The 27,804-nt window shown below is 42.8% G+C and overlaps 1 protein-coding gene across 1 annotated transcript; it reads right to left on the minus strand.

The window, feature by feature from the left end:
- Positions 1-1,500: 1,500 nt before the first annotated feature.
- rorb (RAR-related orphan receptor B) lies at positions 1,501-20,719 on the minus strand. The gene is made up of 10 exons (XM_071521106.1): positions 20,597-20,719; positions 5,845-5,930; positions 5,586-5,727; positions 4,698-5,129; positions 4,010-4,131; positions 3,200-3,332; positions 2,866-2,973; positions 2,532-2,642; positions 1,951-2,063; positions 1,501-1,665 (listed from the first exon to the last, which is right to left on the minus strand). Exons 1-10 carry the CDS (start codon positions 20,601-20,603, stop codon positions 1,501-1,503), a joined length of 1,419 nt encoding a protein of 472 aa, XP_071377207.1. The 5' UTR covers positions 20,604-20,719.
- Positions 20,720-27,804: the final 7,085 nt, after the last annotated feature.

Genomic DNA, 27,804 nt, shown 5'->3' on the forward strand with positions numbered 1-27,804 from the left:
GGTGGAGATACTGATGGTGAAGAATCTAGTATAGTGCATTCTAGCTAAAAGGGCTACCCTGTGCTAAACAGCTGACAAAAGGAAGGGGAGGAAAGGGAGGAGTAAGATCAGAAAGGCAGTGTGAAAGTTATTGCTCCTTGGAGAGAAGGGTCCTTCATATTCACAGCCCGGAGTGATTGACATCCATGGACTGGATTGTGCAAAAAGTGACGGGAGGGATGAGGGCATACAGCACTCGTATAGGTCTTTGAAGATTGGAAAGTTAAATCCAACTTTACTTTGATGTCATTGGTGGAAATATGTTCCGGTCGTCTTATTATAGTGGAATTTTCCTCCACTTGGTCATTGTGGTATCTATCTAATTCTGTCTGCTCGAATCACGTGTCAAGGCCCTTAGACGTAAGGAATAAGGGAAGGGGGTAGGGGGAATTTTGGGGAAGAGGTGGGGTTTATTGTGAGGTCCTACTAGTTTCTGATTGGTTGTTTCTGATTGATTGTTCGAAAGCAGTCCAGCTTTTATTGGACAGAATTATTGCAGCGACAAAAAATGATTGATAGGATGGCAAATCTGCCAGATTCTGTTTCTTCGCAAAATAGAATATTTATGTATATATCTTCACCTTGAAAAGTAGTATCCATTATTTTCTTTTTAAATCCTTCATATGCTCTCTTTACATTTCTATAAGTTCTCATCAGAAGGATGCAATACCTTCTTTACATATCAACAAAATCCAGACAAGGCTTTTATATATCAACAAACCCGAATCAACTCCCGGTTTTACCCCAATATTCTTTTACAAGTCTCATTTCAACTTTACAAATTCTGTACACATGAAACTATCAAATAAAATAAAAACACATAGACAAGGTATAGTCAGCCACATTGGACTGCTGTATTTTTAAATTAGGACTAACTTATTTTAACAGAACAAGAAGTAATACTGGAATCCGCTCTGCACTAGAAGAATATCTACAATAGCTTCTCTAAATTCACACAATTCCCTCCCCCATCCGGCCTCTTCACCATTTCATCATGTGAAAAAAAAAAAATCAAACAAACAAAAAGATTTTTTTTCAAAGTTAAAACAAATTAACTTACCCAGTTTTTTTTTTAAAAGATTGACAGCTTAAAATTGTTCCTAGATGTTTAAAGTCTGTACATTTCTGGTCAGTCAGTTCAGTTCAGGAGAGAGGAGAAAGCCCCACTTAGGTTGCGGCTGGGGGCGCATTTCATTTATATATACATTCTTCAGACTGTATCGGTGAACAGGATGGGATAAGTGCTGGACATTCCTAGTATTGTTGGCGGTAACTGTAAGTTTCTGGCGGATGACTCCTCAATTCCCCCGGCCTCATCTCGGGCTGGGCGGGCTCTGGAATATGTGGTTGCCACGATGATGATGCAGTCAACATGGCCGCTGTCATCTTGTCGGACCCGGTGGTCTTCTTATTCTGGTGGTCCTCCGCTGATGCCGATTGGTGCGGTGGGACCACAGGCAGTCACTTGGGCATGGCCATGGCAGAGTTGGGGTCGGGGTTGAAGAGTTCCTTGTAGAGCGGAGGGAAGAGGACGTTGACGGTTTCAGGGTGCAGCTGCTGGAAGGCCTGGAGCTCCTCTGTGTGGAGCGTACACAGGGCTGACAACGTCGGGATACGGCTGATCAGCTGCCAGACAACAGAGAGACGGAAAGTTAGACTAATAAGCTGCGGTGGCCCAGAGGCAGGGATGGGATTAGAAATTATTTTGTCATGTAAGTGTTGAGTTTCATAACTTTTATTGTGTACATTGCCCCACTTCTCCTTGAGGCCTGGGGAGCTGCTAAATCGGTGTTTGGAGTGTGGCACTTTTGACTGGGCTAATCCTTTAGCCTAAGGCTTCATGATCAAAGCAAAGTGCATTGGGCTACCTTAGTGTGACTTAACTTGCTACCTGAGCTAGTCCAGGCCTACCTTAGCCAGTGCATCCTCATCCATGTGGTTCTTCTGCATGATGTGCTGCAGAGCAAAGTAGATCTTTTCCTGGAGCTTCTGGACCTTCCGGGGCTCCATCAGCCACGGCCGGTCTGAAAAATAAAACAAAACAAACAAATAAATATGTTATTCACTTTTATGCTTTCCAGGTAATCTGCAAAGGAAAGACCAGCCTGGACAGAAAATGTTCCAGTATTAAGTGTTGATTTTTCAGCTGACAAGTGTTGATTGGAGAGTTGTTTGTCTGTCATAGAGTTTATATGGCTCTGGGGCAGGTGTTCAAAACTATCTAAAAGCATAAAATTAACTCTGATGGGTTGGATAATTACTGGCATGGTGTTGATTTTTACATTCTGAGAGTTAAATTAACACTGACGATTTTGCTGGGTGATACAGACAAATGCAAACACACTGTACAGAATAGAACCTGCTCGTTTCGTTTACCACTAAGTGTCTTGATTTAGAGCAAGCGCAGAAGTAAAGTGCCTTTACCAAATGTAAAGGCAGATTGCTTCCCGTATTGTAATAATAGTGTGCAGCATTGGGGGATGTGCACTGACCTGTGGAGATGAGTACTGCTGCTGAGAACAGAGCTATCTCCTCCTCTGTCAGCTGCAACGAACACAGACTCTTGGCAAAGTCAAACACCGCACTCACTAAGTCATCACAACCTTCAGGGAGGGAAACAAAGAGAGAAGGACAGGGAAATGGAGAGGCAGACAAAAAAAGAGAGATTTTCAGTGGACTATATTCATTCTGGTCATGCATTCATGAGCAAAAATGCCTCACAGGGAAGAGGAAATGGAGTTTGAGTTGAACCAGCATAATCTATGTGTTTGGAGCATAAAATTAGATAACATAGAGTAGAATTAGGTGATAGTAGAAATATCTTACCTAGTGCTTTGAACATCTGCATGCCTCCGTACTTCCCCTCAAAGAGCACAGTGTTGTTGAGAGGGTTAAACGCCCGGCACATCCTCACCAAGACTACTTCCAGACAACCTGGAAGAAGGGAGGGGGAGAGATTGGGTGAACCTGACAGTAATATGGATGCAGCCACATTACTAGCCACAAGGCAAAAAGAACATGAAATCACAAGACGTTTATTTTTCTTCCCTGAAATACATTCATCTGAGCTGTGACAAGATATGGGGATAGGCACGGCCAGGTCCTGTTCCCATACCTATGACGTAACGAATAAGGAGGAAAAGCAACACAAGACTCTCACCTGACTTGAGCAGGAGGATCTGGTCATTCTGGCACAGCTCCATGAACCCTGAGATGCGCTTGGCGAACTCCACCACGTACTGGATGGCATGGGTAATCTGGATGGCACACTGCTGCCATAGCACGTCCCGTGTCTGAAAACAAACACACCCAGTTTGGGATGATTTATGTACTTATATTCAGGTCAGTCAACAAAAACGTAAAAGAAAAAACATATGTAAAATGTAACTTTTTCTTTCTGTCCCTCTTTCTGTCTTTCTTACACACTCATATTACAATTGTTATTACTGTGACTACCACTTTGTAAAATACAGAGGACTTTTTTTTCCCTGTTAAGAGGAAGGGCTGAATTGAATTTGAATTTCTACTAATGAAATAGCTATTTTCTTATTCTGAACGTCCAAAGTACAATATCAGCAAATTGCCTTTGTGTGTTTCATCATTTCTCATTGTAGGAAAGTTATTTCAAAGCCTTCCGCAGTAATGACCAATAATGCATTAGACACAGAGGTATGAGCGGTTAGGTTACAGTGGTGGAACAGAACTACTGAGATGTGCGTGCACACACACACACACACACACACACGCACACACACACACACACACACACACACACAGACCCTCAAGTAGAAAAGCAGGAGCAGCTGGGAACTGTAGAACTGGTGAAGAAAGTTAACACGATAAAGGAAAAAAGAGAGTAGGAGAAAGGAGAGGAAAAATAGGAATAGGAGCTACATGGAACATTGGAAAATTAAATGTGCTCAGGCGATACAGATGAGGATGGCATCATAACACACACACACACACTCACCTTGCTCTGGTACATCTTGACGTCCTCATAGGAGTGTGTCTGCCAGGCTAGCTGCTGCAGCTCGTCTGCTGTGTACTGACACGTCTCCAAGTGGGACTTGATGATGTTCTGGGCAATACGGTCTGGAAGGGAGGGATTGTTTGTTTATTCATTCATTTATTCATTGCCATCCAGTATCTTTATTCATTCATTCATAAATTTGATACAGAGTGGATAAATAGATGAAGAAATACTGTTTTAAAAGAATAAATTATACATTTCCATATGGTAAGAACTAGTATGTGAATAGGGTAAGCATGTTGGAACATACTCAACATATCTATGTGAATATCACACACTATAGACATGTCCCTATATGTTGAGACAAATAAATAGACTTACTGCTTAATTTAACTTTCCCTTGGATTTGTGCTAAAGGCCTGAGCTGCACATACAATAATATGACACCTTGTCAGCTAGTTGTGCGTAAGCCTGTCTGATCTCCTCTTCTGCTCTCAGATTAGCACTCTGACTCACGCTTTCTAGAGCGACTACTTTTTGTGTAAACGGTCATGTTCCTTATGTAGATTTCAAACAGTAAACCATGGTACTGTATTTTAAACAACAAACAACAAGGCCTAGGTTTGTGCCGTAACCATCTCTGTCATTAACATTATATGCATGGAGCAGCATGTCATGCAGTCTTTACCCAGCTCTCCCATGCTGACGTTACTGGGTCCCAGCTGACTGTCCTGGTAGCCCCCGTAGCTGAACAGGTTGGGTACTGGCGTCAGGTCATACACCGGCTCCTGCTTAATGTGCTTCATGCCTGACATGTCCAACCCCGACTGGTCCGGAGACGGCTGGGTGGAATCCATCCCATAGTAACTGCCTGGTACTCCACCTCCGTTGCCGTGGCCACCCTTCGGCAGCTCGATGACATGACCGTTGGCATAGGTGCCCCCAATCTCGTGGTTGAGGGTGGACAGTCCGTTGGTGAGGCTGGATGAGTAAACGCGGGCCAGGGCTTCCGCCTCACCCGTCTGCTGCTGCCTCTGCTCCTGCAGGCGCGCCTGGTGCTTCTGGACCTCTGCGTACAGGCTGTCGCGCTGCTTCTTGGACATGCGGCCAAACTTTACCGCTGTAGGGGAAGACAGAGGAATTTTACATAGGGCAAAAAAAAATCTGTCACAACCTTGCAGCTCCTCCAAGTGCATGAGTCAAAAAGAACCAAAGAAATGTGAAGAATTCAGCTTGCTGTTGAAGAACAATTGAATTCAGTCATTAAAAACAGCATGTTACAAAACCTATCCCACAATAATAATAACAATAATAACAATAATAATAATAACACTTTATTTATAACACACTTTTCATTAAAAACTAAGCAAAGCAATGGGGTAGAGTTGCTATTTGCAACTCCAGTGAATAACTGTATGTGCTTATTTGTATGTGCCAATACTGAGCTCCCATGCGGGTCCGTGTGTGCATATACATCTATGCGCTCCTGCACATCTTTTTGTGTACATGCACGTCTTGATCAGTACATTTTGCATATATTTATTCATATGCATATGTGTATATACTGAGCTCTCACCATCTCTGGACATTCCGAGGGCGAGACATTTCTGCAGACGGCAGTGTTGGCAGCGGTTGCGGTTGGTTCTGTCGATGAGGCAGTTCCTCTGGCGGGGGCAGGAGTAGGATGCATTGTTCTGCTGACTCCGTCTGAAGAAACCCTGGTTACATGTCAGTGAAGAGAGTTACAGATCCCCGTCGGACATAAAATGTACATTAAAGCAAACAAAACAGGCTTTTTATATGATGTTAAAAGGAAACAATATAGAAAGTCTCACCTTACATCCCTCACACGTAATGACTCCATAGTGGATACCTGAGGATTTGTCTCCGCAGATTTTGCATGGTATAACTTCGATTTGGGCTGCAGGCAGAGAGAGGAAAGAAAAGACATGCATTACATAACCGAGGTAATGTAAAACATGCTTTTGACACACGTTTGCGTACCAGTGCTGAGGGCAACTCCTGCTTCAGTCACCTCACTTTTCCGCTTTTCAGACCTCAGTTGGTGGGCTAATTAAAGGTTGAAAAACAGTACATAACCTGGCTGGCTGTAGGACCTGACTGGGGCTACAATGTGTGTATGTGTGTGTGTGTGTTTAGTAGTGTGGATGGCTTCAGGAAGCAACTTCACAAGGTGAGCAGGGCACAATGACATCTGGACACTGTGTATGTTCCTGTAGGAGGTTTTCTAATGACAGGGACATTGAGGACAGCACACACATGTACACACACTCACACACACACACCCAAACACGCACACACACACAGAGACACACACACACCCCAGGACTGCATTATTTGTGTGTGGGTTCTTTGTGTTTCATTTGAAGGAGAGGTTAGAGAGGTTCCTTGTAATGAAATAACAGGTTACATCAATGAAGGACACACACACTCACTCTCTCTCTCTCTCTCTCTCTCTCTCACACACACACACACACACAGACTACAGATCTACAGTTCTACAGACTTTCACGTAATGCTTCCAATATTAAGTTTCTCGTTTTTTCTTTTCTTTTTCTTTTTTTTTTTTTTTTTACAAATAAACCAATGTAAGTACAGATACACTTTTCACTAGTCAACATTAAACATCTACATTCACATCAGTAATTTACTTACTGTGTATAGGCAGCTCCATGTACAGTCACAACCAAAGGCACAGAATATGAACAACACTGACGTATCTCAATGTAACGTGCACAACATGTCTCTGACCATAGTATCCATAATAGCCATATGGAAAGAGAAAGCGCAGGTACTGTTTAGAGATATCAGATCGATCTAGAGGTAGACAGGTATGTCTGCTGAGATGGCACACTCTCTATAAAGAGATTAGACAGCCAATCTAATCCTAAATTATTTCCCGACGTGCTGGTTCCCTCTGCTGAGCACTGGCTTAGCCACAGCTGAAACAGCCATTCAACAGTAATCTCCTTGCATATTGCTACCTGTAGCTGTATTTCAAGTTTAATGAACTTTTCAAGAACATGTAGTTCATCAATAGACAAAGTCAACAGCCAGAACTGGAAATACAAGTGTGTTTCTGCCTATTCAATCCCCCTAAAGAACATTAGTCAAATGTATATTATGCAACTGAAGTTGGTGCTTCAGAGTTTGTGTATTTGCAGACGAGTATGTTTTTATGCATGTGTGCATGTGTGTGTGTGTGTGTGTACACCACAGTACATTGTGTCTTGTTATCTTTTGTATATAAAGTGTTCATATGTGCTGGATGGACAGTATGAATTGTCTTGCTATGTGGGTGTGGGTGTGTCTGTGTGCATGTGTGTGTGTACATGTGCAAATGCTAAATGCCTGAAGAGGAATGAGTGTGCAGTATACATAATGGGATAATCCTATAGAGATGAGGATCACTGGAGAGAGTTCTGTCTGCCTAAGTGGCGCAGACAGTAATTGCTCTTCTAGTCTATACACACTGAATACTATACCTGCTGCACCTAACGAAGTTTGCCTGTCATATCGCCACATCTCAGCCTTTTAACACACACTCACAGACAGAATATCAGATTATTCATGTGAATGAATCCCCCGATCCCCTGCTTTGTATTTTATTCTTTCTGCATGGACCTGAACACCCTGTTGGACAGCACAGGTTATCCATACAGTAGAAGAGAGCTGGTAAGACGGAGAAAGTGATAGAACAAGTTTCTCTCACTATGTGAACTAGAATCTGTTAGGCGAGTCCGATCAGAGAAGACAAATGGCTAGTCTTGACTTTTATGCCTCTTCACATCTAGAACGATAACTATAAAGATGACTATAAGCTATAATGATACATTGTTGCTCAAGCATTCACAATAAAACGGTATCTGTGATAAAGTGATAAAGTTCCTCAGCAAACAAAGTATCACTGCAGTGCGCTAACAACTTCTCTACCCCCTTTGAAAAAAGATTTGATTGGTTGGAAATGTTTCATCGTTAGTTACTGCAACCACAAAATCACTTTGAGGTCGACCCAGAAATCTAGTTATAGTTGCTGTTTTGGATGTGTTTATAGGTATCGTTGTAGTGGGAACACAGATATTTCTATTTAAATGTTTTTATAGTTATAGTTATCTTTATAGTTATTGCTCTAGATGTGATTGGTCCTTTAGTCCCTTACATTATTCTCCACTACTGCTTCTTTGTTGCATCTTCAAATTACTACTTAAGTATAGGAGCTCAAACTCAACCATAGACTTTTGTGCCCTTTCATAACTGATTGTCCATCAATGAACGATATATTGGAGGAGTATTTGATGACATGCTGTTAGAGTGTGTGCTATAGATTGTGCAGCTCGTACTGAGAGTTCTGGTGTGGTTCAAGACGTGACCCATTTACACCAGTTCCTGGCCAACTGGCTCCAAACTGGGTCAGAGCAGAGCACTGGACTGGGACAACACATAGACTACACACATACACACACACACACACACACACACACACACACACACACACACACACACACACAGAGAGCTGTCAATGAACACAGCCTGTAACAAACTATTTATAGTCTGTAAAACAGGTCAGTTGCGCTTCAGGACACGGCCGTTATCAACAGTCTAAATATGAGCAGTAAACAGAAGACAGGACAACGTTGTGTCAGCAAGGATTGTATGTGTGTGTGTGTGTGTGTGTGCGTGTTTGTGTGCGCGCATCATCATATCTCCCTCATTCTTCCCGATGCTGCTGTTTATCACGTACCTTTACTGAAACACTTTGATCAAATTGTTAATCACTAAACAAGTGAATATCTATGGGTAAAGACTAACTGAATGTATCCAACCCACTCTGCTGCTGGGATGTGGATATACATACTTATTTATATTGATTTCCAGTAAAACTTCTTCACAGTTTTCCTACCTTAGAGGCTTGTTTTTTATTCTGTTGCTCTCCAATGATTGGAATATATCTCTACTCTATGTCTTTTTACCCCATGGGAGATTGTACTCTTTTGTACTCTTTGTATCACATAATTACGCCCAAAGGAGCATGGGCGTGTGGGCATGTGCATTGTTTTAGTGTGCATTTCAGAGTACTTGTGTTTCAGAGAGGGTTTGAGTGAGCGTTTCACACACTGTGTTGCAAACATGGAGATACAGAGAAAAAGAAAGTATGTGTGCGTGTGTGTATATTTGATAAAGTGTTTGCGAGTGTGTGTGTGTGTGTGTGTATGTGAGTGTGGGTGTGTGCATTGTCGAGTGTGTGCTCATTGCCAGCGGGGACTGTCAGGTAGGATATAGGGAGACGGTCATGACAGCATCGCTGTTGCCAGGGTGACCACCCACTCGCTGCGCTCGTCTGGCTGTCACAGCAATGATTTGCTAAGCTGTCACACTCTTAAAGGAAGTGATGTCATGGTTGTGTGGAGCCAACTCGGTGTATCATCATTATTCGTACTGTCGCCCTCTCGCTCGCCTCCTTCCCAGCCTGCACCCAACAGTGGGGGCTAGCTTTGTAAAGTGTTTACCAAAGGACTCCCACTTCCACATCTAGTCAACAATACGCGCTTGCTGCCTTGTTATACTGTCGCTGTAATGGCAGAATTAAGACACGTGTAATCTGTTGCGAGTTTAGAAGACGCTCTGGTCTTATTGTTTTTAGAGGAAAAGTGTGGCTGTACAATAATGCATGTTGGGCATTTCCTTTCCTGGTATTACATTAGAGAAACAAACTCACAGCTTCTAAGCTGTAGTGAAAGTGAATTCCTAAAATAGAACTCCAGAGTAAGGAGTCTAATGCAGCTATTCCCCTAACCTCTCTTGACAGGCATCCATTTCTGGACAAAGCCTTGGTGAAAAAAGCCATTCAGTGCTGGTTTTTGGAGATTACTGTGCTCCTAGCTACCTGTGTTTCACAGATATGGGGGCGGGACTTGTCTCCAACCTGAGTTGACCTACTCTGAGCTGAGCAGACTGACAGCCTCCTCAGCCAGTGGGAGCACGAGTGTTATCCTGAGGTTATTATGTAAGAGCGGGACTGCAACGCTGGCGATTCCACAGCTAAGAGGAGGATCAGGACCACACAATCTCTTGAGAGAGAGAGAGAGAGAGAGAGGGATATAGGAGAGAACTCGGCAAAGATAGTCGTTAGGCCATATTGTAATCAATGCGTGAGAGAGTGTGTGCACAAGCATGAGTGCGTGCACACGTGCATGTGTGTGTAGCCGATTGCGGCCATGAGGGCTGTATTGAGCTGGCACGTGTGTTATGATAATTGATTTTTAATGAAGTGAGGATCTCCTGTGTATTTCCTGGGCTGGCCCTCTCTCTAAATAGAGCCCTAATTATCTACATTACACTGCAGAGAAAAAAGCAGCAGCCTAGCACCAATAGCTTAGCAATACTTCATCTAAACTACATAAGTAGCTCACACATACAGGGTTATGAGCACAATTTTCTGTAAGGACACACACACAGATGGATGTGACCCTTTAACATTCCAGCGCTACCTCTCCATACTGATATTGTAACAGCAAATTAAGACCACTAGGTGTTGCTGTACATGTTACTTTGTTTCTGTGTGTGTGTCTGTGTGTGTCTGTGTGTGTATATGTGTTGCATAAGGGGCAGACTGGACATGCATGTTTCATTCATTCAGCCTGGGGGGGTGGGTCTACAACAGAAATATACCCAAAGCAACACACACACAAAGTCATGCAGTAACAATAATACTTTGAATCGCTTTGTTGAATCGCTTTCTACTATAACTTTTGCCAATGCAAGACACTTAAGAAATGCATACGCAACCCCTACTGTAGTCTCAGGGGTTGATTTGTTGGGGATGAATGTGGGTGGCATCTCCACTGTTCACAAAAAAATATGCATTGCTGCTTCCTAGTTAACTAGAGATCTTCTGGGAAAATGAAGGAAATCAGCACTTTACCCACCACTCTCCTTGTTAAAGTTGAACAACTCATGCGCTGCTCTTAGATGTCTATATTCTGTGAATTATACTATCATTGTTCACCATCCATTTCAGTTCAGTCTGTTTGTCTTTTTCATTTGTCTCTGAGTCTTCCTTCTCCCTGTAAGTGGCTGTGTGACTGTGAAATCATTTCAGTTTCTGTATTTCATAATCTATTTCCATCTCGCAGCGTAGCACTGTCTTCCCTGTCTCCTCGCTGCCTAGAGAGGAACAAGCGATTTCCCCGACGATGATGAAAAACACGGAGAAACTTTTGGTGGCGTGATAGCTGAGTGGATTAACACAACCGGCTGGGAATAGCGTATACCAATGCTGCTTGGGTTATATCCCCCGTGTCTCCTGTCATGTTTTCACATCATACTGTCCCATTAAAATCAATGAAATACTGCCACTGCATATGGTTTCAAACAGACTCGCGCTATGTGCTGTCATAGTTTTCTCTTCTCTCTTCGCTGTCTCTTTTCACTGTCTGAAACATCTAATAAAAATATTGAAGGGTGGTGGACTATCTGCTCTCCTCAAAAAAAATAAAAAAATAAAGTGCATTTCAGTCACTTTAATCTGTCCTCTACACTGTATGTCTTCACTACTTCAGTCGCTCTTTGTGACTCAGACACCTGCGTGTTTACCATAAATATCATCATCATCACTGCTACTGACCTATTTGATTTTAACAATGAAGCCTAATGCTAAACGCAGAGCAATCAGTGATTTGATCGATAGCACCGCTGTTTCCCCATCAATTGCATTTCTTCTGTGTATTTGGAACCAACTTGTAAACAGCAGACAGAAGCGTATCATTCCGGATTCGAGCGTCTAGGCCTAACCTGACCAATAAACATAACGCTGACATTCTAACTTGAACCATCATTGCGCTTCACAGTCTTATTATTGTCACAGTCATCCCACTGTCCCTTTCAGTCCGCAGAGTGTCTTTGTTTGTACAGTCTACCAAAGGACGCTGTGTGTTATAGTAATAATCATAATGCCATGCGGCGGACCCACCGCCCCTCCCCCATCCCTCCCTAGCCGCCAAGCCTGTGTGTTGCCACGCATCTCTTTGTCCACCCCGTAATATAGGTAGTCACACTGTTGCTACATGAGCAGAGATGCTTCAACCCCCAACCTCCCCTTTTCCCATTGCTCTTTCGTCATCGACCCCCCCGACCTCCCTACCGTCACACACACACATGCACTCATAGAGACAGTCTCCCTCGCCCTCCCCCACTGTGTATGTCAGAGGGCATGAGCTCGTCCAGCTTGCCATGCGGCCCCAAAGCACTCTGGGTAATTGCTCAGATAGCAGGTCTGGGATCAGCTGCGGTTTGCTCATAGAATGTTGTGCCGCGGCGTGATTGGACGCCATGGAGAGGGAACAGAAGGGGGCCGCTGGCTGTCGTCCAACGCATCGATTCACATACACACACACACACATGCATGCACACACTCGCAGAGACACACGTTCAGACAGACAGAGACACACATTCAGACATGCTTGAATGCATACATTAACACAAACTGCTTTAGAAAAAGCAGACCTTACAGTACAAATACTATGCATACTCCCCCCCCCGCACCCCCCTCACTCACACACACACACACACACACACACACACACACACACACACACACACACTGTCTCCCACCCAGTGCAGCATGTGTCCTCAGATGGATAAGAGGAGAAGGAGGCGTGGGAAAAAATCCACAGGGTAGACCCCCTCTGCCCAAACACACACACACATATATACACACACATACACACAGTCTGCCCATCTGCCTCCACAGATCTGCCTCTCATGGTCACTGTACACACACACAAACACACGCTCACACGCTCACACCCCATCCCCCTGGGTGACCTGTAGGACCCTGGTGGCCTTTGACCTTTCCTTAAGGACTGAGAGAGTGCATCAGAGTGGAAGGAACAAGTCCAAGTGTGAGAGGTCTGCATCTGGTCATTACCCCCCCCCCCCCACCCCCACCCCCTCCCTGAAATCAGCCATGAGAATGCACACAGAGGCGCACTCGCTGAAGCAAACATGCACACACACGGAAACACACACAGTGCTTTTCTCTCTCTCTTAAATATCCCTTTTCCTTCTCCCTCTCACGCATGTACACTCACATGCAACAGACATGCATGTGTGCACACTGGGCTGTTAAAACACTGCGTGGGTCGTGGTGCTCATATTTTGATCGGGCGAAGGGGATCAATGCAGAGAAGAACACATGTCTACACACACACACACACACACACACACTCTGCCGACTGTGATCCTGTTGTTTAATTTCTGGTGTGAGAAAATCACGTTTTGTTGTCGCTAGCCACGTCCTCATGCCCCTTAACCTCACGCTCCTCCTCCTATGGTGTTTCTGTTGAGCCTAATTGTCGATGACAGTGTGTGTGTGTGTGTGTGTGTGTGTGTGTGTGTCTTAGAGGGGGAAGGGAGAGAAAAGGTGGCTATCCCAGTGAGGCAGAGCGAGAGAGAGAGGGAGAAAGACAGAGACAGACATCCATGGAGCAGACAGAGCATGGACAGATTGAGAGAGTTGTTTTCAGTTCTTACATAAGGTGTACAGAAATTTGCCCTCAGATTTGTTAGAGCCACAGCCTTTATAGTGCTACTCAGTGGCCAGTCAGATAGAATCAGGGGAGCAGACAGGCACATTGACATAAGTGTGGTGGAATGAACATTAATGCATTAATGAAGAGAGCAGCACTTAGTGTGAATCACTGACGGTCAGAGTTTAACCCATGGGAATTGGAGGGAAACTGTGTTTGTGTGTGTTTGCGCATGTGTGCGCGCTTGTGTGTTTTTATTTCTACCCAAATTTAAACTTAATGTCGTCCTCCAAAGCTGAATGGTGTAGACGATGTGAATTGATGAACTTGTTTATGAGAGTGTGTGCATACACAAGAAAAATGCATTTGTGTGTTTATGTGTGTGTGAGCCTATGTCGGAGAGTGAATGTGAACATATGAGTGTGTTCCTGTTTGAGTTTGTGTGTTTTAAAGTATGCGTGTTTGAGCGTATGTGTGTGTTTGAACGTATGTGTCTGGATGAGCGTGTGTGCTTGAGCGTGTGTGTCCTCTCCCAGGGATGGCCGCTAATAGCTCGCCTCGGGCCACAATTTAACTCAGCCAAACAAGGTTCTCCCCAAAGTGGCCCCAGGGGCATCTCTCACAGAGGCAAATTGATCACAAAGACTATCACACAGCTTAGCTTGGCCCAGCCTGCTCTGCTCTTCACCTGCTCTCTCTATAGTGCTCTCTCTCTCTCTCTCTCTCTCTCTCTCTCTCTCGCTCTCTCGCTCTCTCTCTCCGTCTCTTGCGGGATGATTTAACAGAATGCATTATGAACATTATATCTGAGTTGAGAGAGCAAAAGCAGTTTTGATGTTATAATTGCATTCTCTTTGTGAATGACAGGAGACTTCACGTCAACACCTCTGCTTAGGACACACACACATACACACACACACACACACACACACACACACATACAGGGGTTAAGAATGGTAGCTCAGGACTTTAGAGAGAGAGAGAGAGAGGGATGGGGAGAGAGAGAAAGAGACCTAATAAGAGTCTCTTCAATGAGATTACCAGCACTAAAACAGGCTAATCTTTGCCATTAAGAAAAGATGCCACCGTAGGCTACGGCTAATTCATATTATAGGCTTATCGTTGTTAGTGTGTGCTATGCACCTGCCAACACTGAACACCGCCACACAGTGTATACATGTAGCAACTTGTCATATACTTACTAGTTACTGTACATATTCAGTATCCACTAAATACTGTAGTTATGAGGAGCAAAATGCCGCTTTCTCTCGCAAAATGAATTGAATTGTGTCGTATAAGCAAGCCACACCTCACATGCACAAGTAATACATTTTGTTCCTTGGTTACTCTATATGTATAAAGTAGAGTTGGAATGCAGCAGTGTCACACACACACATATATAGACTAATCTGCTTTGAGTGTTAACAAAGGCTAATAGGCGGTGTGCTAGTGTGGACTTTGGATACTACTATTACGGGTGCTGCCTTTAATCAGTGCTAACAGCGGCTATGCAAGTGTGTGTAAAGTCTGTATCTGTGATATATTCACGACCGCGTGTGTGTACGCGCAAACATGTGTACAAGTAAACACAATCTCCTGTTTTCCTAACCCACCATTCTCTTATCCCTCACTCTCTCACATAGACTCTCTCTCCCTCACACACACACACACACACAGAAACTCGAATGAACCACTCACAAGATCCGATTGCACTATTATATAACTCTTTTAAGTCTCCCTCTCTCTCTCTCTTACTTGCTCTCTCTTTTCTTATCTCACTCTCTCATTCACTCTCTCATTACTCTCTCTCTCCTTTCCAATTATCTCTTTCTTTTCAATACTCTGCCTTAACTTCAATTTGCCATTTACTTCATAGATTCTCAGATCGTTTTGCATTCTTTTAAAAGTAGATATGGAGCTACTGGGTTTTACTCATACTCATTTTTTTCTATAAAAGCCACCCATCAAATGGTATCTCTCTGTTCATGCATTACTTGGTTTCTTCATCTCACCAGCGCAGTCACCATCTTCCCCCGGTTTTTACATCAATATAAATTGGAGGAAAATGTGAATATTGAATATCATGGTGCCTCCATTGAGACATGCTGCCTGTGTGGATGAGTAAAAACCGACAAAACAGAAGGAGCTGTCAGAGGACTCTATGACTTCAAGGCAGATTTAGAGTTTAGGAGTGGTTCAGCCTGAAATCCCTCCCGGCTAAGATAACGTGTAGACACAAACCAAAGCGTGCCGTATAGCCCACGCTTTGTGTGTATAAAGATTAAAAAAAAAAAAGAGAGAGAGAGAGAGAGAGAGAGTTGACTGAGGAGGAAAAAAGAGAAACTATTCGCCTAGACTCCCCCAGACAGCCGTGGAGGGATAAAACCAACACGGAGCGCACGCTGAGCACACGCTAAACAAACATGGGCCATGATAGCTGCTGCTAGCGCTTCACACCGGCTCAGAGGGACCACACACTGTCACCCAGGCCATACAGTCAGCGTGGTGGGACGCTTTTCAGTCCACACACTGAAAAAAGGGTCAGTCAAACACGCTGAACTGTGGGCGACTGATAGACAGGTGTACAGTCAGTGGGATGTGTGTGTGCCTGTGTGTGTGTGTGTGTGTGTGTTGTAACACCACTAGCGATACCTCAGTCAGTCAGTAGGGCTGTGTTGAGGGATTAACAGTGTGGCCTGCATGGGCTTGGGGTAATCTCTCCTCTCTTCTTACATAACACTGGGCCATTAGTCAGCACAAACGCACAATAAACAACACAATAAACAACACCGAGCTCAACAGACCACACATGCCTTGATAACACTGCAAAGCAGAGCTTCAGAGAGGCTGGGTGTCCAGTATTATGAGTGTCGCGAGCAAAATCCATTTAACAGCAACCAAGTGATTTCATGACAACAATGACAGTGACTCAGTGACAAAAACTGTTTCTAACTATTGATCATACCACTGGTTTTGAGTTGGACACTCAGTTTGAAGCATATGAGTTGATATTTGGGCTGTAGTCCTTCACTGTTAGTGCTATTAGCCAACGCGTGGTTATGCAGCAAGAAAGAGAGGTTCTTCATCTTTTTGGACTAACTGTTGCACTGGTTGTTCCACTTTCCTCATTAATATTTCATGAGGACACAATCCATTTTCATTCCTATAGAAGCATTTCACTAAATACTAAGAGCAAGCAGGACAACAGCAAAACATTCTGATAATGAATTAACTCATGAACAATTAGAAGCCATGCTTATAGAGCCAATTCCGAAAGGTTACTGACTTTTTACATTAAAGTAATGGCATCTAAGTTATGTGCCATGGATTTATCCAAACAGACTGCTTCCGTTGGGTTCGACTAAAAATTGATCCTGTGATGCTTTAGAATCGGACAGATCAATGCCAACGCAAGCCTCCAAAGCAAAGCAGGATGGGACTAATTCTATTGGCAGCAGGCCGTCATGCGTAGCATTGGCGCTATTTGTGTGTATGTGTTTTCAGTACAGCTTTGTGTGTGTGTGTGTGTGTGTGTGTGTGTGTGTGGATGTGGGGTAATAGAAAAACTAGATAAACATGCTTTTTTGAATAAATTGTAATGATGAGCATTGCTGCAGATTCCAGGCAAATGTTTTTTGAGTTGCTCCTATTCTCTTCTTTTACACCTTCCGCTTGTCATCACCTTTCTAGTTTATTGCTCTCTCTCTCTCTCTCTCTGTCTCTCTCTCTGTCATTCTATCTTTTCCCATGGTGAAGGAGCGTGGGAGATTGTGATTGACACATATCGCTAACAGAGGGGATCAAATGGCACTGTGTCCCCTCCTCCCTGTTTCCTCCCTCCATCGCTGAACTCTTTGACCTGTGTGATCTGGGTGCGACTGCAGGGTGTAAAAGGTCTTAGGCTTATCAGTAATACAAAGCATACAGACGCTCAGACACACGGGCTAACGCAGGAATCACTGTGGAAATAGTCAACTGGTGTGCATGCAGATAAACATGCAGGATACATGTCTGCATTGTTGACCTATGTGTTTGTGGTTTCGTATGTGCATGTGTGCGTGTGTGTTATCATTGGCAGAGGTCTTTCAGTACAGGCACAGTTTCACTGAGTTCATATTGAGTCCAGTTAGGTCCAAATTAAAACACTGGGCATGATGATGATGATGTTGATTGGCTCTGATCTCTGTTTTGGATTCTCAAACATATTTTCTGTTTCCAAAATAGGACTTTTTTTTTCTTGTACAGTCATCTATGACCTTTAATTGCAGCGATTAATATTGTTATTGATAAAATGAAGTAACTAAGATTCCCTTGAATTATAGAATTAGATTCCAATCATATAATAGTTATTGTTTGTGTTTCCTTTTTGCCCATCTTGTGTTGTTTATCATATACATAATGAAAATAAAGCTTGGCTATCACTAAAGCTCTGACCATGAGGAATATAATGCAACTGTTACAGATGTGACTCAAATGTAGACTTTCTCTACTTCAGACATAAACTAAAGATTCATTTTATTATGCAACTTCTTCATTGGGGTTTAGAGAGACACTATTCATAACACAGCATCATCGTGTTGCTGTTGAAAATACAGAAATAATTATCTTGTTTACAACATCCTACACAACATCGGGCCATATGGGAAACAACACAATGCTCCATTTTCTGAGACGTAGAAAAGGCCTGATGATATTATTCTGTCTGCCCTTTCTCTGGCTGTTCCTAGCCAGGCGATGGGGTGACATCATCTTCGGTCAGGGCTGCAGGAGTTGTGGCTATTGTTAAATGATAATTACCACGGCTCATGAGGGGCCTCTATTTTTTATAACCTCGTGGTTGTGAGCACATTTCTCTGTAAGGGCAGCCGAGACTCCACACACACACACAAGCACACACACACACAGGCGCGCGCGCACACACACACACACACACACACACACACAGGTTGGGAGTGGGGGCCGCATAGCCCACACTGATTTAATTCTATCTGACAAAACCCTTTGGGGCGTGCAGAGGGAGAGAGGAAGATGGAGAGAGGAAGAGAGAGAGAGAGAGATGGAGAAAGAGGGATGAGAGAGACGCTTCAGGGGCCTCTTCTGCCAACCACGGCTATAAAGTGAAAGCTGGAGCTTTCGGTCTCCCCCCCTGAAGCCCCCCATGCACGAGAGTGGTCGCAAGGCCCATTAAAATGTGGATAAAATACAAGGTGCACGACAGACGAGTTTGCCATGGGATAAAGGAAGATAGAGAGAGAGGGAGAGGGAGAGAAAGAGGGAGAGAGAGAGAGGTGGGTGGTGGGGGGGTGTTTGGCCTTCTCATGTTTTTTTTTTTTTGCCCGGGGTTGGAAGGCCTGAAGTTGAGGTTCCAGAAAGCTCTAGCCTATATAAAACATATAAAAAATATATTTTTGTTTAAAAAAAATATTTGATGCCTGAATGTTGGATGCTGGATTTTGGATGTAACAGTGGACACTTGTTTAAAGATAAACACTACAAGGATTAAAATGAAGTTGTTTTAGTCCATCTAAATAGTATCCTATATTATTCTTATTGATATAATACTAATAATAATAATAATAACAATAATAATAATAATAATAATAATAATAATAATAATAATAATAATGATAATGATAATAATAATAATGATACATTTTTTCTTCTGACATTATTTAAACAGACTATTATATCATGCCTGTTATATCTAACAACATGTATATGGCCATAGCCCAATATAATGTGTCATTGAAAATGTCTCCTGTTGTTTTATTTTTAAGCACATGTAAGCTATACATATGGATTTTTATTATATAGTGCTGAGCATTTACATTTAAATTATTTACATGATAAATACGGGATGGATGTGCTGCATCATGGTCAAACATTACGCTTCTTCCTCCTCCTTTCTATCGGAGCATTCAGATGCCCCTGGTTAATGAATCAGTCTAATTGTTTGTAACGTCAGATAGCAATGGGAAAGGTTCAGCCGATTAAAAACGGATGAATTTACAAATTAGAGTTCAAGCTCATCCAGTTGAACAATATTGTTGCAGCTTTGCATCAGCGATAATTACACATCAACAACTGTAAACAAAACAAAACCAAGCATAAGCTGATAATAACTAGGCTCGAATATAAAAGCATTCATGTTTGACTTTGTAGAGCAGCTGATAAACAGCGGACAACAAAAACTAATTAGGGCCAAACGAAAAAACGCAGGAAAGTGATTTAAAGTAAATTTAAATGTTGCCGTAAAGAAGGGTTTAGTAAGAGTGCAAGGAGCTGTGTTGACCTGTCAGTGTGTGTGTGTGTGTGTGTGTGTGTGTGTGTGTGTGTGCAGGACGACATTGATGTTGAATTTCAACATCCTCGGCGCGATGCGGCGCATTACGAAAATGGGTTAGTGGAGCGCATGAAATGTAGTCCTGTAACATTCAATAAAGTTTCATCAGAACCCAAAATAAGACATGGCTAAATAAAGTTTTCCGTCCATCATGTAATCAGTGGCTCCTGCAATTTCCCTCTTGAAGTCATTCATGTGGAGCGGGGTTCAAATTAACAAGGTCTTAATCAAATATCATGCGTCACTTTTAATTTCCAATGACAGACTCCACTGACTTCTCTGACCATTAGTCTAGACGCTTGAATTTGCAAAACTGTATTCGGCGCGCGCACACACACACACACACACACACACACACACACACACACACACCAGTGAAATCCCAAATAACTTTTTTTGCCATTTAGTGTGCTAGTGAGGCTGCAAAGAAATTCAACCCTAAACCCTCAGCAGGCTGTTCTGTGAAGGGAAAAGTAGCAAAAAAACGGGCTACACAGCTCCAAAAAAAATCCCAGAATAACTTTCAGGGGCAGGTTTAAAGCCTACCTTGCTCTCTCTCTCTCTCTCTCTGTGTGTGTGTGTGTGTGTGTGTGTGTGTGAGAGAGAGAGAGAGAGAGAGAGACAGAGAGAGAGAGAGCGGGATGAAGCCTGGGGAAAGTGCGGTGGTGTTGGTGAGCAGTGGGATGGTCTCCTTACCTCGCATGGTGTTGGCGTTGCTGGAGCTGGTGCTGAGGCTCGCTTCCCAATGCAGCAGTCATGAAGAAACAAACATAAACACTTAAAAAAGGGGGGGGCTTGTGGAGGAGGAGGAGGAGGAGGAGGGGGGCAAGATCCTTGGTTAGAAATAACAAGAACAACGAAAACAGTGTGGATGATCTGCGTCGACGTCCACCGGCTGCCCTGAGAGGAGGCGTCTCTGCGCTAAAAGCATCCCAGACCGGGGCAGCGGGAGGCGGGCTGAGGTCGCTCGGTGCGTCGGTCGGTGCGCTCTGGTCGTGTGGTCGCTTTTCTCATGACATCTGCGCTCTCACCTCTATGGGAGGGTTTCACTGTTTTCTGCGGGCTGAGGGAGGGAAGAGCGTATAGGAGAGGCTTTACCCGGCGGCCCGGATTGGACTGGAGCACTTTCTGCTCCTCCCACTCTCTCCTGTTCAGCCTCCAGCCCGGAGGAGCCCGCACACACACACACACACACACACACACACACACACACCGCACAGCGCACAGGCGGCCCGGGCGCACTCCGCTGCCTGGTACACAGTCAAAGGCATGGCAAGTTGGAGAAACCGAGTTTTTAATGTCACCTTCCTCATAGTCTGTTCCACTCGCTGCGTTTCATCCATGCACTGCAAAAAAAGTGTTCATCTTAACAGCATCATCTAGTCTCATATCCTGTATTAAAATGTAAAATTCTGCCCAGTGTTTTTTCACTACAGTTTTAGCCTACTTGTTTCAGAAATGTCCTAGAAACATGCGGCAGTGTTTTAAAAGGCAGGATGAGGCTCATCAGTCCACTAACATCAACAAAATGGCATTTGATTCAAGACAGTTACTGAGCCAAGTTGCACTGGAAACAAGTGAAATTGTTTTTAAGAAAAAATAAGCTTTTAAGACTCAATAGGCCACTTGCTTAAATGTCTTGTTAAAGTGGATATTGTTTGCAGACTGTTGGTCTGCGAAGGGTGATTGCTTTTGTCTGAGGCTTTGATTTAGGCAACCTAAAAGTTTTTTTGAGATATTAAAACACTGGGTGTCCGCTTACACGAAAAAAAAGCTCTAGGATACTACTCTAATAATACTGTAAATTTTAGAAGGATACTATACAAATATCACAGCCAAACTCGATGTCTCTGTATTATAAATATTCTAGGAATATTATAGTGATACCATAGGAGATAAAGTAAAGATAAAGTGTGATAAGATCATTATAAACTCACTGAGTAAAACAGACACACTATTAGGCCCTGTAAGAGTATTATACAATACTAAAGGAATATTATAGGAATATTATAGTTATATCATAGAAGATACAAATACCATAAAGTATGATAAAATTACTATAAAGTCACCACAGACACACTGTAGGTGACTGTAGGAATATTATAGAAATAGATTTTTCATTAGGGATATCTTGAAATTATTTAATTGGTGACACTTTCATATGCATAAAAGTATGCATGGTAGTAACATCTATGGGTTAACATGAAAAATATGGCAGATGAGAGATGCAGCTAGCTATTGGGGATGCGGAAAGATAAATATGGACATAGATTAGCATAATAAAGCAGGAAGCTTTATCAACACAACATTTGAACATCCTATGGATCGTTATTGATGCCCGACTTGAAGTACGGTCTCTGCAGCACACCAAACTGTGAATAAAATAAAAAAACCTTTGAATTAATCACATGGAGGTTCTATACAATAGATCTTATGTCACAGAAATAAGAGGAGCTCAGATGACATGACAGGTCTCAGGTGTCCTCTGGATGGCTTTCAGGGCGGGGTCCTCTCCTCCGTCCTCTGAGAAATTCTGAAATACTGACCTGGAAAATGAAAGAGAAGGCCCAAGTTAGACCACTGTGCTGTATGCCCCATGTACAGGAAACCACAAGGAAGGATCTAGTGTAGGTTACAGTTTATTTCAGTGTCTGCAACTCCCAAGTATAAGTATGATCCAAACCTCTGTCTGCTGTTCTACTGTCATGATAGTCTTTTTACAGTGTGATGTAAGGCATATCTGCAGTCTGCAGCTCATGGCCCTATATGGGTTCAGCGAGGTTTATAAACTTACAGTCGGGCCTGTGAAATCCTTTTAAAACTCATTGTATAATTTCAAAAACGCTCTCTTAAAATAAGGCCTTATTCTAATTTCCTCACGCAGTCACTTCTTGAAGATAGAGTACAGGCCTTAAAAATGTATAACTTATTATAACACAGTTATTACACATTAAGTAGGTGCTGAATTAGTTCGCAATGACATCCTGTTGCCCAGGCTATTATAGAGAAAATAATACAGTAAGGCTTCAAGGCTGTGGTCCTCAAAGTCACCTTTTGAGGTCTGTAAGCATCATTTCAACTTCACCCACTTGTATAGTGACTTAGCATAAATGGCATCACCCTCCAATGGCAATCGGAACTGGACAAAACACATTAGAAAATGGTGTTATAAATACAGGATGGTATGAGGTAACCCATCTATCTTAACTTGCAAGACACCTGAACATCCTTAAAAGAGGCCACAGCATTTTCTTTTTTGTTTTTTTTTGTAAATTCTTTTTTATTGAATTTTCAAGGTTAAACAGAGATGTTTCTGCCCTCAGACTATTTTCATGGTGTTTTTGCTTTATTTTTAGACAGCGCACCGGCAGATTTGAACCCACAACACAGCGAGAACATGGCATGAACTTTAACCTACTGAACCACAACGAAACCCTACCATGCCACCTTTGACCCTGGACCGACCCCCGGTGACCCTGACGATACGTTCAGTAATGTCAACCCCACCCTCCTCCATCCAAACAAAATGTAAAAATAGATTATGTCATGAACGCACAGAGCTGAGTCTCTGTCCTCTCGGTGCTGGAAAGAGCCATTCCTGTCATGCACGGTTAGCATCACATCCAGCATTCAGCATCTGTCATTAGAGTTGTTTTCTAAGGGGAAAACATTGTTGGAGCTTCTGTCAGTCACTGCAAGGTACAGTAGTAGAAAATGCAGGTGTGGGTGAGAGGCACTTTCACCCCCGATCCCTTAGCCTCTTTAGCTGTGGCCCAGGGAGAGAGAGAGAGAGAGAGAGGGAGATAGAGAGAGGGGGGAGAAACAGAGAGAGAAACTGCCCCAAGCGCATCTCCACTGACCTACATTTCATCTGTCGTTTTTTTTTCACTCTTCCTTTTTTCATCTCTTATTTCTCCTGTACCAACAGCCCCATAATTGTGATGTAATGACCAAAGCAAGCGTGACAAAAGCCCAGACTGGTCAAGATGAAACACTCCCGAAGACAGGCAGACAGAAGAAAGAGAGGAAGAAAAGAAGAGACAGTGAAACACAGACAGGGAGGGGGGAAAAAACGGGGAGGGGGGTAAGCTAGCTTCAAACTACAATAAAGGTTTCGTCCTTTTTTTTGTCAGGGCAATAAAATGCGTCCTTATGTGATCTATGCACTCAGCGATCTTAAAGGCCTTCGATCCATAGAGCCGGGCCATCTGAGGTTAGCGGCTCCATTAAGAGGGATTACTCCTCATTGTCAATTATTCACTGTTCTCCAACACAAGATAGTGGAGTATTGACTTTAAACATTACCAAATATGTATATCGTTGGTCGAACAAGAGGAAAAAAACAAAACAATGAAAATAGAGGTTGTATTTGATGAGCTATGCTGGAGTGTAGGCAGCTCTGTCCATATGGTGCATGAGAGAGAGGGAGGAAGGGAGAGAGGGAACGAGAGAGAGAAGCAGACCAGGCCATGCCCAAGGGCTGAACTTGGAGAAGGAGAAAGCAGCACTCTGCACAGAGAAGGAGCTCAGGTCCTTCTGTCTTGATGCTCCACTGTCTGTTTGTATTCGCTGCCTGACTGCCTCTCTGCCTGTCTGACGGTGCGCCTGTCTACCTGTCTGGCTCACACTACTCTTTGCCTTCCCACTTGAAGGTCGTGAAGTCTCTCTATATACTGACTGTTTGACTGATTGTCTGCATATCTGTTGCTTGTCCGTCACCTCTGTCATTACCCTTTTTCCCACTTGCATGCAATTCTTTCTGCCCTTACGTGTCTGTTTGTTTCAGTTTGTCTCTGATTTCCTTCCTTCCTCCCTTACTTTCTGTCTCTGTTGATATTCCCTCCTCCACTTCATTTTTCCTTTATTCTCTTCTTCTCTCCCTTCTGCCTTTCTGTTTGTCACCCTTTCCATTCACCTCTATTGTCATAGCATGGCATGATGGCCTCTGCCTTTGCAACGCCTCTTCTGTCCATTCACATTTCTCTTACTGTCAAATTCTGCTAAATGCGTTGCGTTGTGTTGCCGTCAGCGATGCATCAACATGACGTTCTACCTACTCTACAGAGCGTTGTTTTGAAAGAGGAGCAGAGGGGGAAAGCGTCTGTACCATATTCGTCAACATGCACAAGTATTGCGTTTTTCACTATGTACACAAATGTAAGCCGAAGCTGAGTTGAAACAAACTAAAAAACAGCCACAAACTACAGCCAGACATTAGTATAGTAGATTACAATTATCTGCTTCTTATGTCCCGTCACCATGGTACATGGTGTGGGACATTATGCTGTGTTGTGTGCTGTCTGTCTGTATAGACAAATTCTTATGAACACCATAACTCAAGAACAATACATGATATAGAAACATCATCCTTACAACAAAGGTTCCCCCTATAGAGTAGATGATCTGATTAGATTTTGCAGCATCTTGCTGCATACATTTGCATATTAATGAGGAAAAATGGCAGGACATTAAGCATCTCAAGTGCCTCTTGTTGTTATATTGTTATATTATTGAGTATATTTGTCACTTTTTAAGTCAAAATCATAACCCATGTGGATTTGCATTCATTTTAAGATTTTTTTATGAGTCAATACATCAGAAAAAAAAATCACAAAAACAATGTCAACTTTATTTCTTATCATTTCAATACACTATATGAGAATGAACTCACACATTCAACAATTGAGAATTGAATTTAAATGCAATTCAAACACGAAGTGGATAGAAAGCTTCCTGATGGCTGTAGAGGAGACCCAGCCTGGCACTTTGACTGTACTATGAGAACTTCCTTGATTATCGGAATTTGACACACACACACAGACACACACAGACACACACACACACACACACACACACACATAGACGCACAACCCAACAATAAATGGGATAATGGGCAAGCTGCTATTGTGTGTGATCAGCAACAGGACACCAGTGGAGAGATATGATTGTGTGGTGAAAAACGAGCGAGAAAAAAGACGGAGGCAATAGTGAGAACGACAGGCTTGAAGAGAGCTGGATGAGATAGCCTTGTTTCTTATAAGGCTATTCATTCATACCAGTCGGTGCTGCCCTTGAATCGACCACTAGGAAGTTAACTTATATATAATTAGATAAGTTTCCTCTTGAAAATAAGAAATTAGGCCATTGGTCTCTGAGGAATCTCCCTTTCCAATCTGACGACATGTTCCACACTGCCTCTTATTTTCCCCTGAAACAAGCAGGTGATTTTTCATTGTGAAACTGTATGTGTGTGTGTGTATGTGCGCGTGTGTGCATGTGTGTGTGTGTGACTTTGTGAGTGTGTGTGTCTGTGCCCGTGTCTTTGTGTGTGTTTTCACATGCGAGTGTATCTAAGTGTATCAGTGTTTCAAAAGACAGACAATTCTGTTGGTGGGAAATAAAGAGGTTGCTTGTTTTTCTATTATGTGCCAAATTGTTCCATGTTTATTGCCTCTGTGTAATATGACATTGACACATTGACATGTCAAGTGAGAGCTCAGAGAAAGAGAAAGAAAGCGAGAGAGAGAGAGAGAGAGAGAGAGAGAGAGATGAGAGACGGAGAAAGAGAGAGAGAGAGAGCGAGATTGAAAATACACTTGAGAAATTTGCCGAGAGATACCACAAGTGACATAGGCAATTTCTGTAGAAAAATTACTTCATCATAATTTCAATCCCAAAAAGAATGGAAAGGAAAGCCCTGAAGGAGGAAGGCCAAGTCACCTTGAGAGGCATTAGGGGAAACGCTTACCCACCACACACACATACACACACGCACACACACACACACACACAGACACACGCACTCACACACACACACACACACCCACTGTGTTCATACCCACTTGAATATGGTTCAGAATAACTGGATGTGTTCATGCAAATGTACAAATTTGACTGCATAATTTGTATTCAGCTGCTGCCTGTGCTTTGTCAGAGCCTTTTTTGATGCTATAGCATTATACATCTGTGTTAAGTGTTCAGAGCCTGTGGTATATCAGAGTTATAAATATACAATCTATTACTCTGGGTGGTACTATAACTAGCATCATCTAATCAAAGCTTTATATAGAGCCAGTGGTTCAGACAAACAGTCTCATGTCTCTACCTCACAGTGCCAATCACCAGATTTTAATTGGATTTCTCTATTATCCGTGTTTTTTTTCCACACAAAGCCATTAAGATATTAAATCTAGTTTTACTTTGAGTCAGTCATTTTCCCCTTCTCTCCTCTCTCCTTGTTCTTCCTAGTTTTTTTTTTTTTTTTTCGGTAGGCATATCGAATATGCCTCCGTAGCCCGAGGCTCTCTCTCAAAATAATTTAGTCGTCGTTGATTTCTTTGGGAGAGCTTAATAAACGTTGACGTTGAAATGGGGAGGAAATTGCAAACTGGGACTGTGTGAGGCTTTCATGTTCAGGGCTATTTGATAGTTATGTTGATTTTCTGAAGTGGTTCGTAATGATTTAAACCAATGGAGAATACAGCAACAGCTTTGCAAATCAGCGTCTTCATTTAATATTCACTGATGGTTTGTGAAAGATGGGGCCAGCTCAAAGAGAAACACTTCCTGACATTAGTCTTTATTGAAAAGGACCATTGAACCAGTGTGTGTGTGTCCCTACCTTTTCAAGAATAATTAGAAATCATTTTCTAATTTCATGCGCATTTCTGGTTTAGGTTATGTCACATCCTTGCACTATGGATTGCTCGACTTCCACTTGTGTAACGTAACCGCGCTCAAATTGTAACCTCCATTTTCCAAAAATGTCACGTTTTGGTGAATTCTAAGCTTCTTCTACCTTACTCTCTAGAGGCATTGCACACAGTAAGCTTTTCACTTAGATATTAAATTTCACAAATCCTTCTCATCAAAAACAAACAGATGTCTTCTATCTCTTATAACCT

This window comes from Centroberyx affinis, unplaced genomic scaffold, assembly GCF_046629955.1.
Source record: "Centroberyx affinis isolate AG114_WGS23_722 - 3 ecotype Tasmania unplaced genomic scaffold, CSIRO-AGI_Caff_v1 ptg000859l_1, whole genome shotgun sequence".
Taxonomy (NCBI): domain Eukaryota; kingdom Metazoa; phylum Chordata; class Actinopteri; order Beryciformes; family Berycidae; genus Centroberyx; species Centroberyx affinis.

Bases quoted from the DNA above. Each gene is read 5' to 3' on its own strand.
- rorb (XM_071521106.1), bottom strand. The intron at 5,130-5,585 runs GTGAGAGCTCAG...CTTCCCCTACAG, and splicing joins CCTCGGAATGTCCAGAGATG to CGGTAAAGTTTGGCCGCATG. The intron at 2,643-2,865 runs GTAAGATATTTC...CCCTCCCTGAAG, and splicing joins GCAGATGTTCAAAGCACTAG to GTTGTGATGACTTAGTGAGT.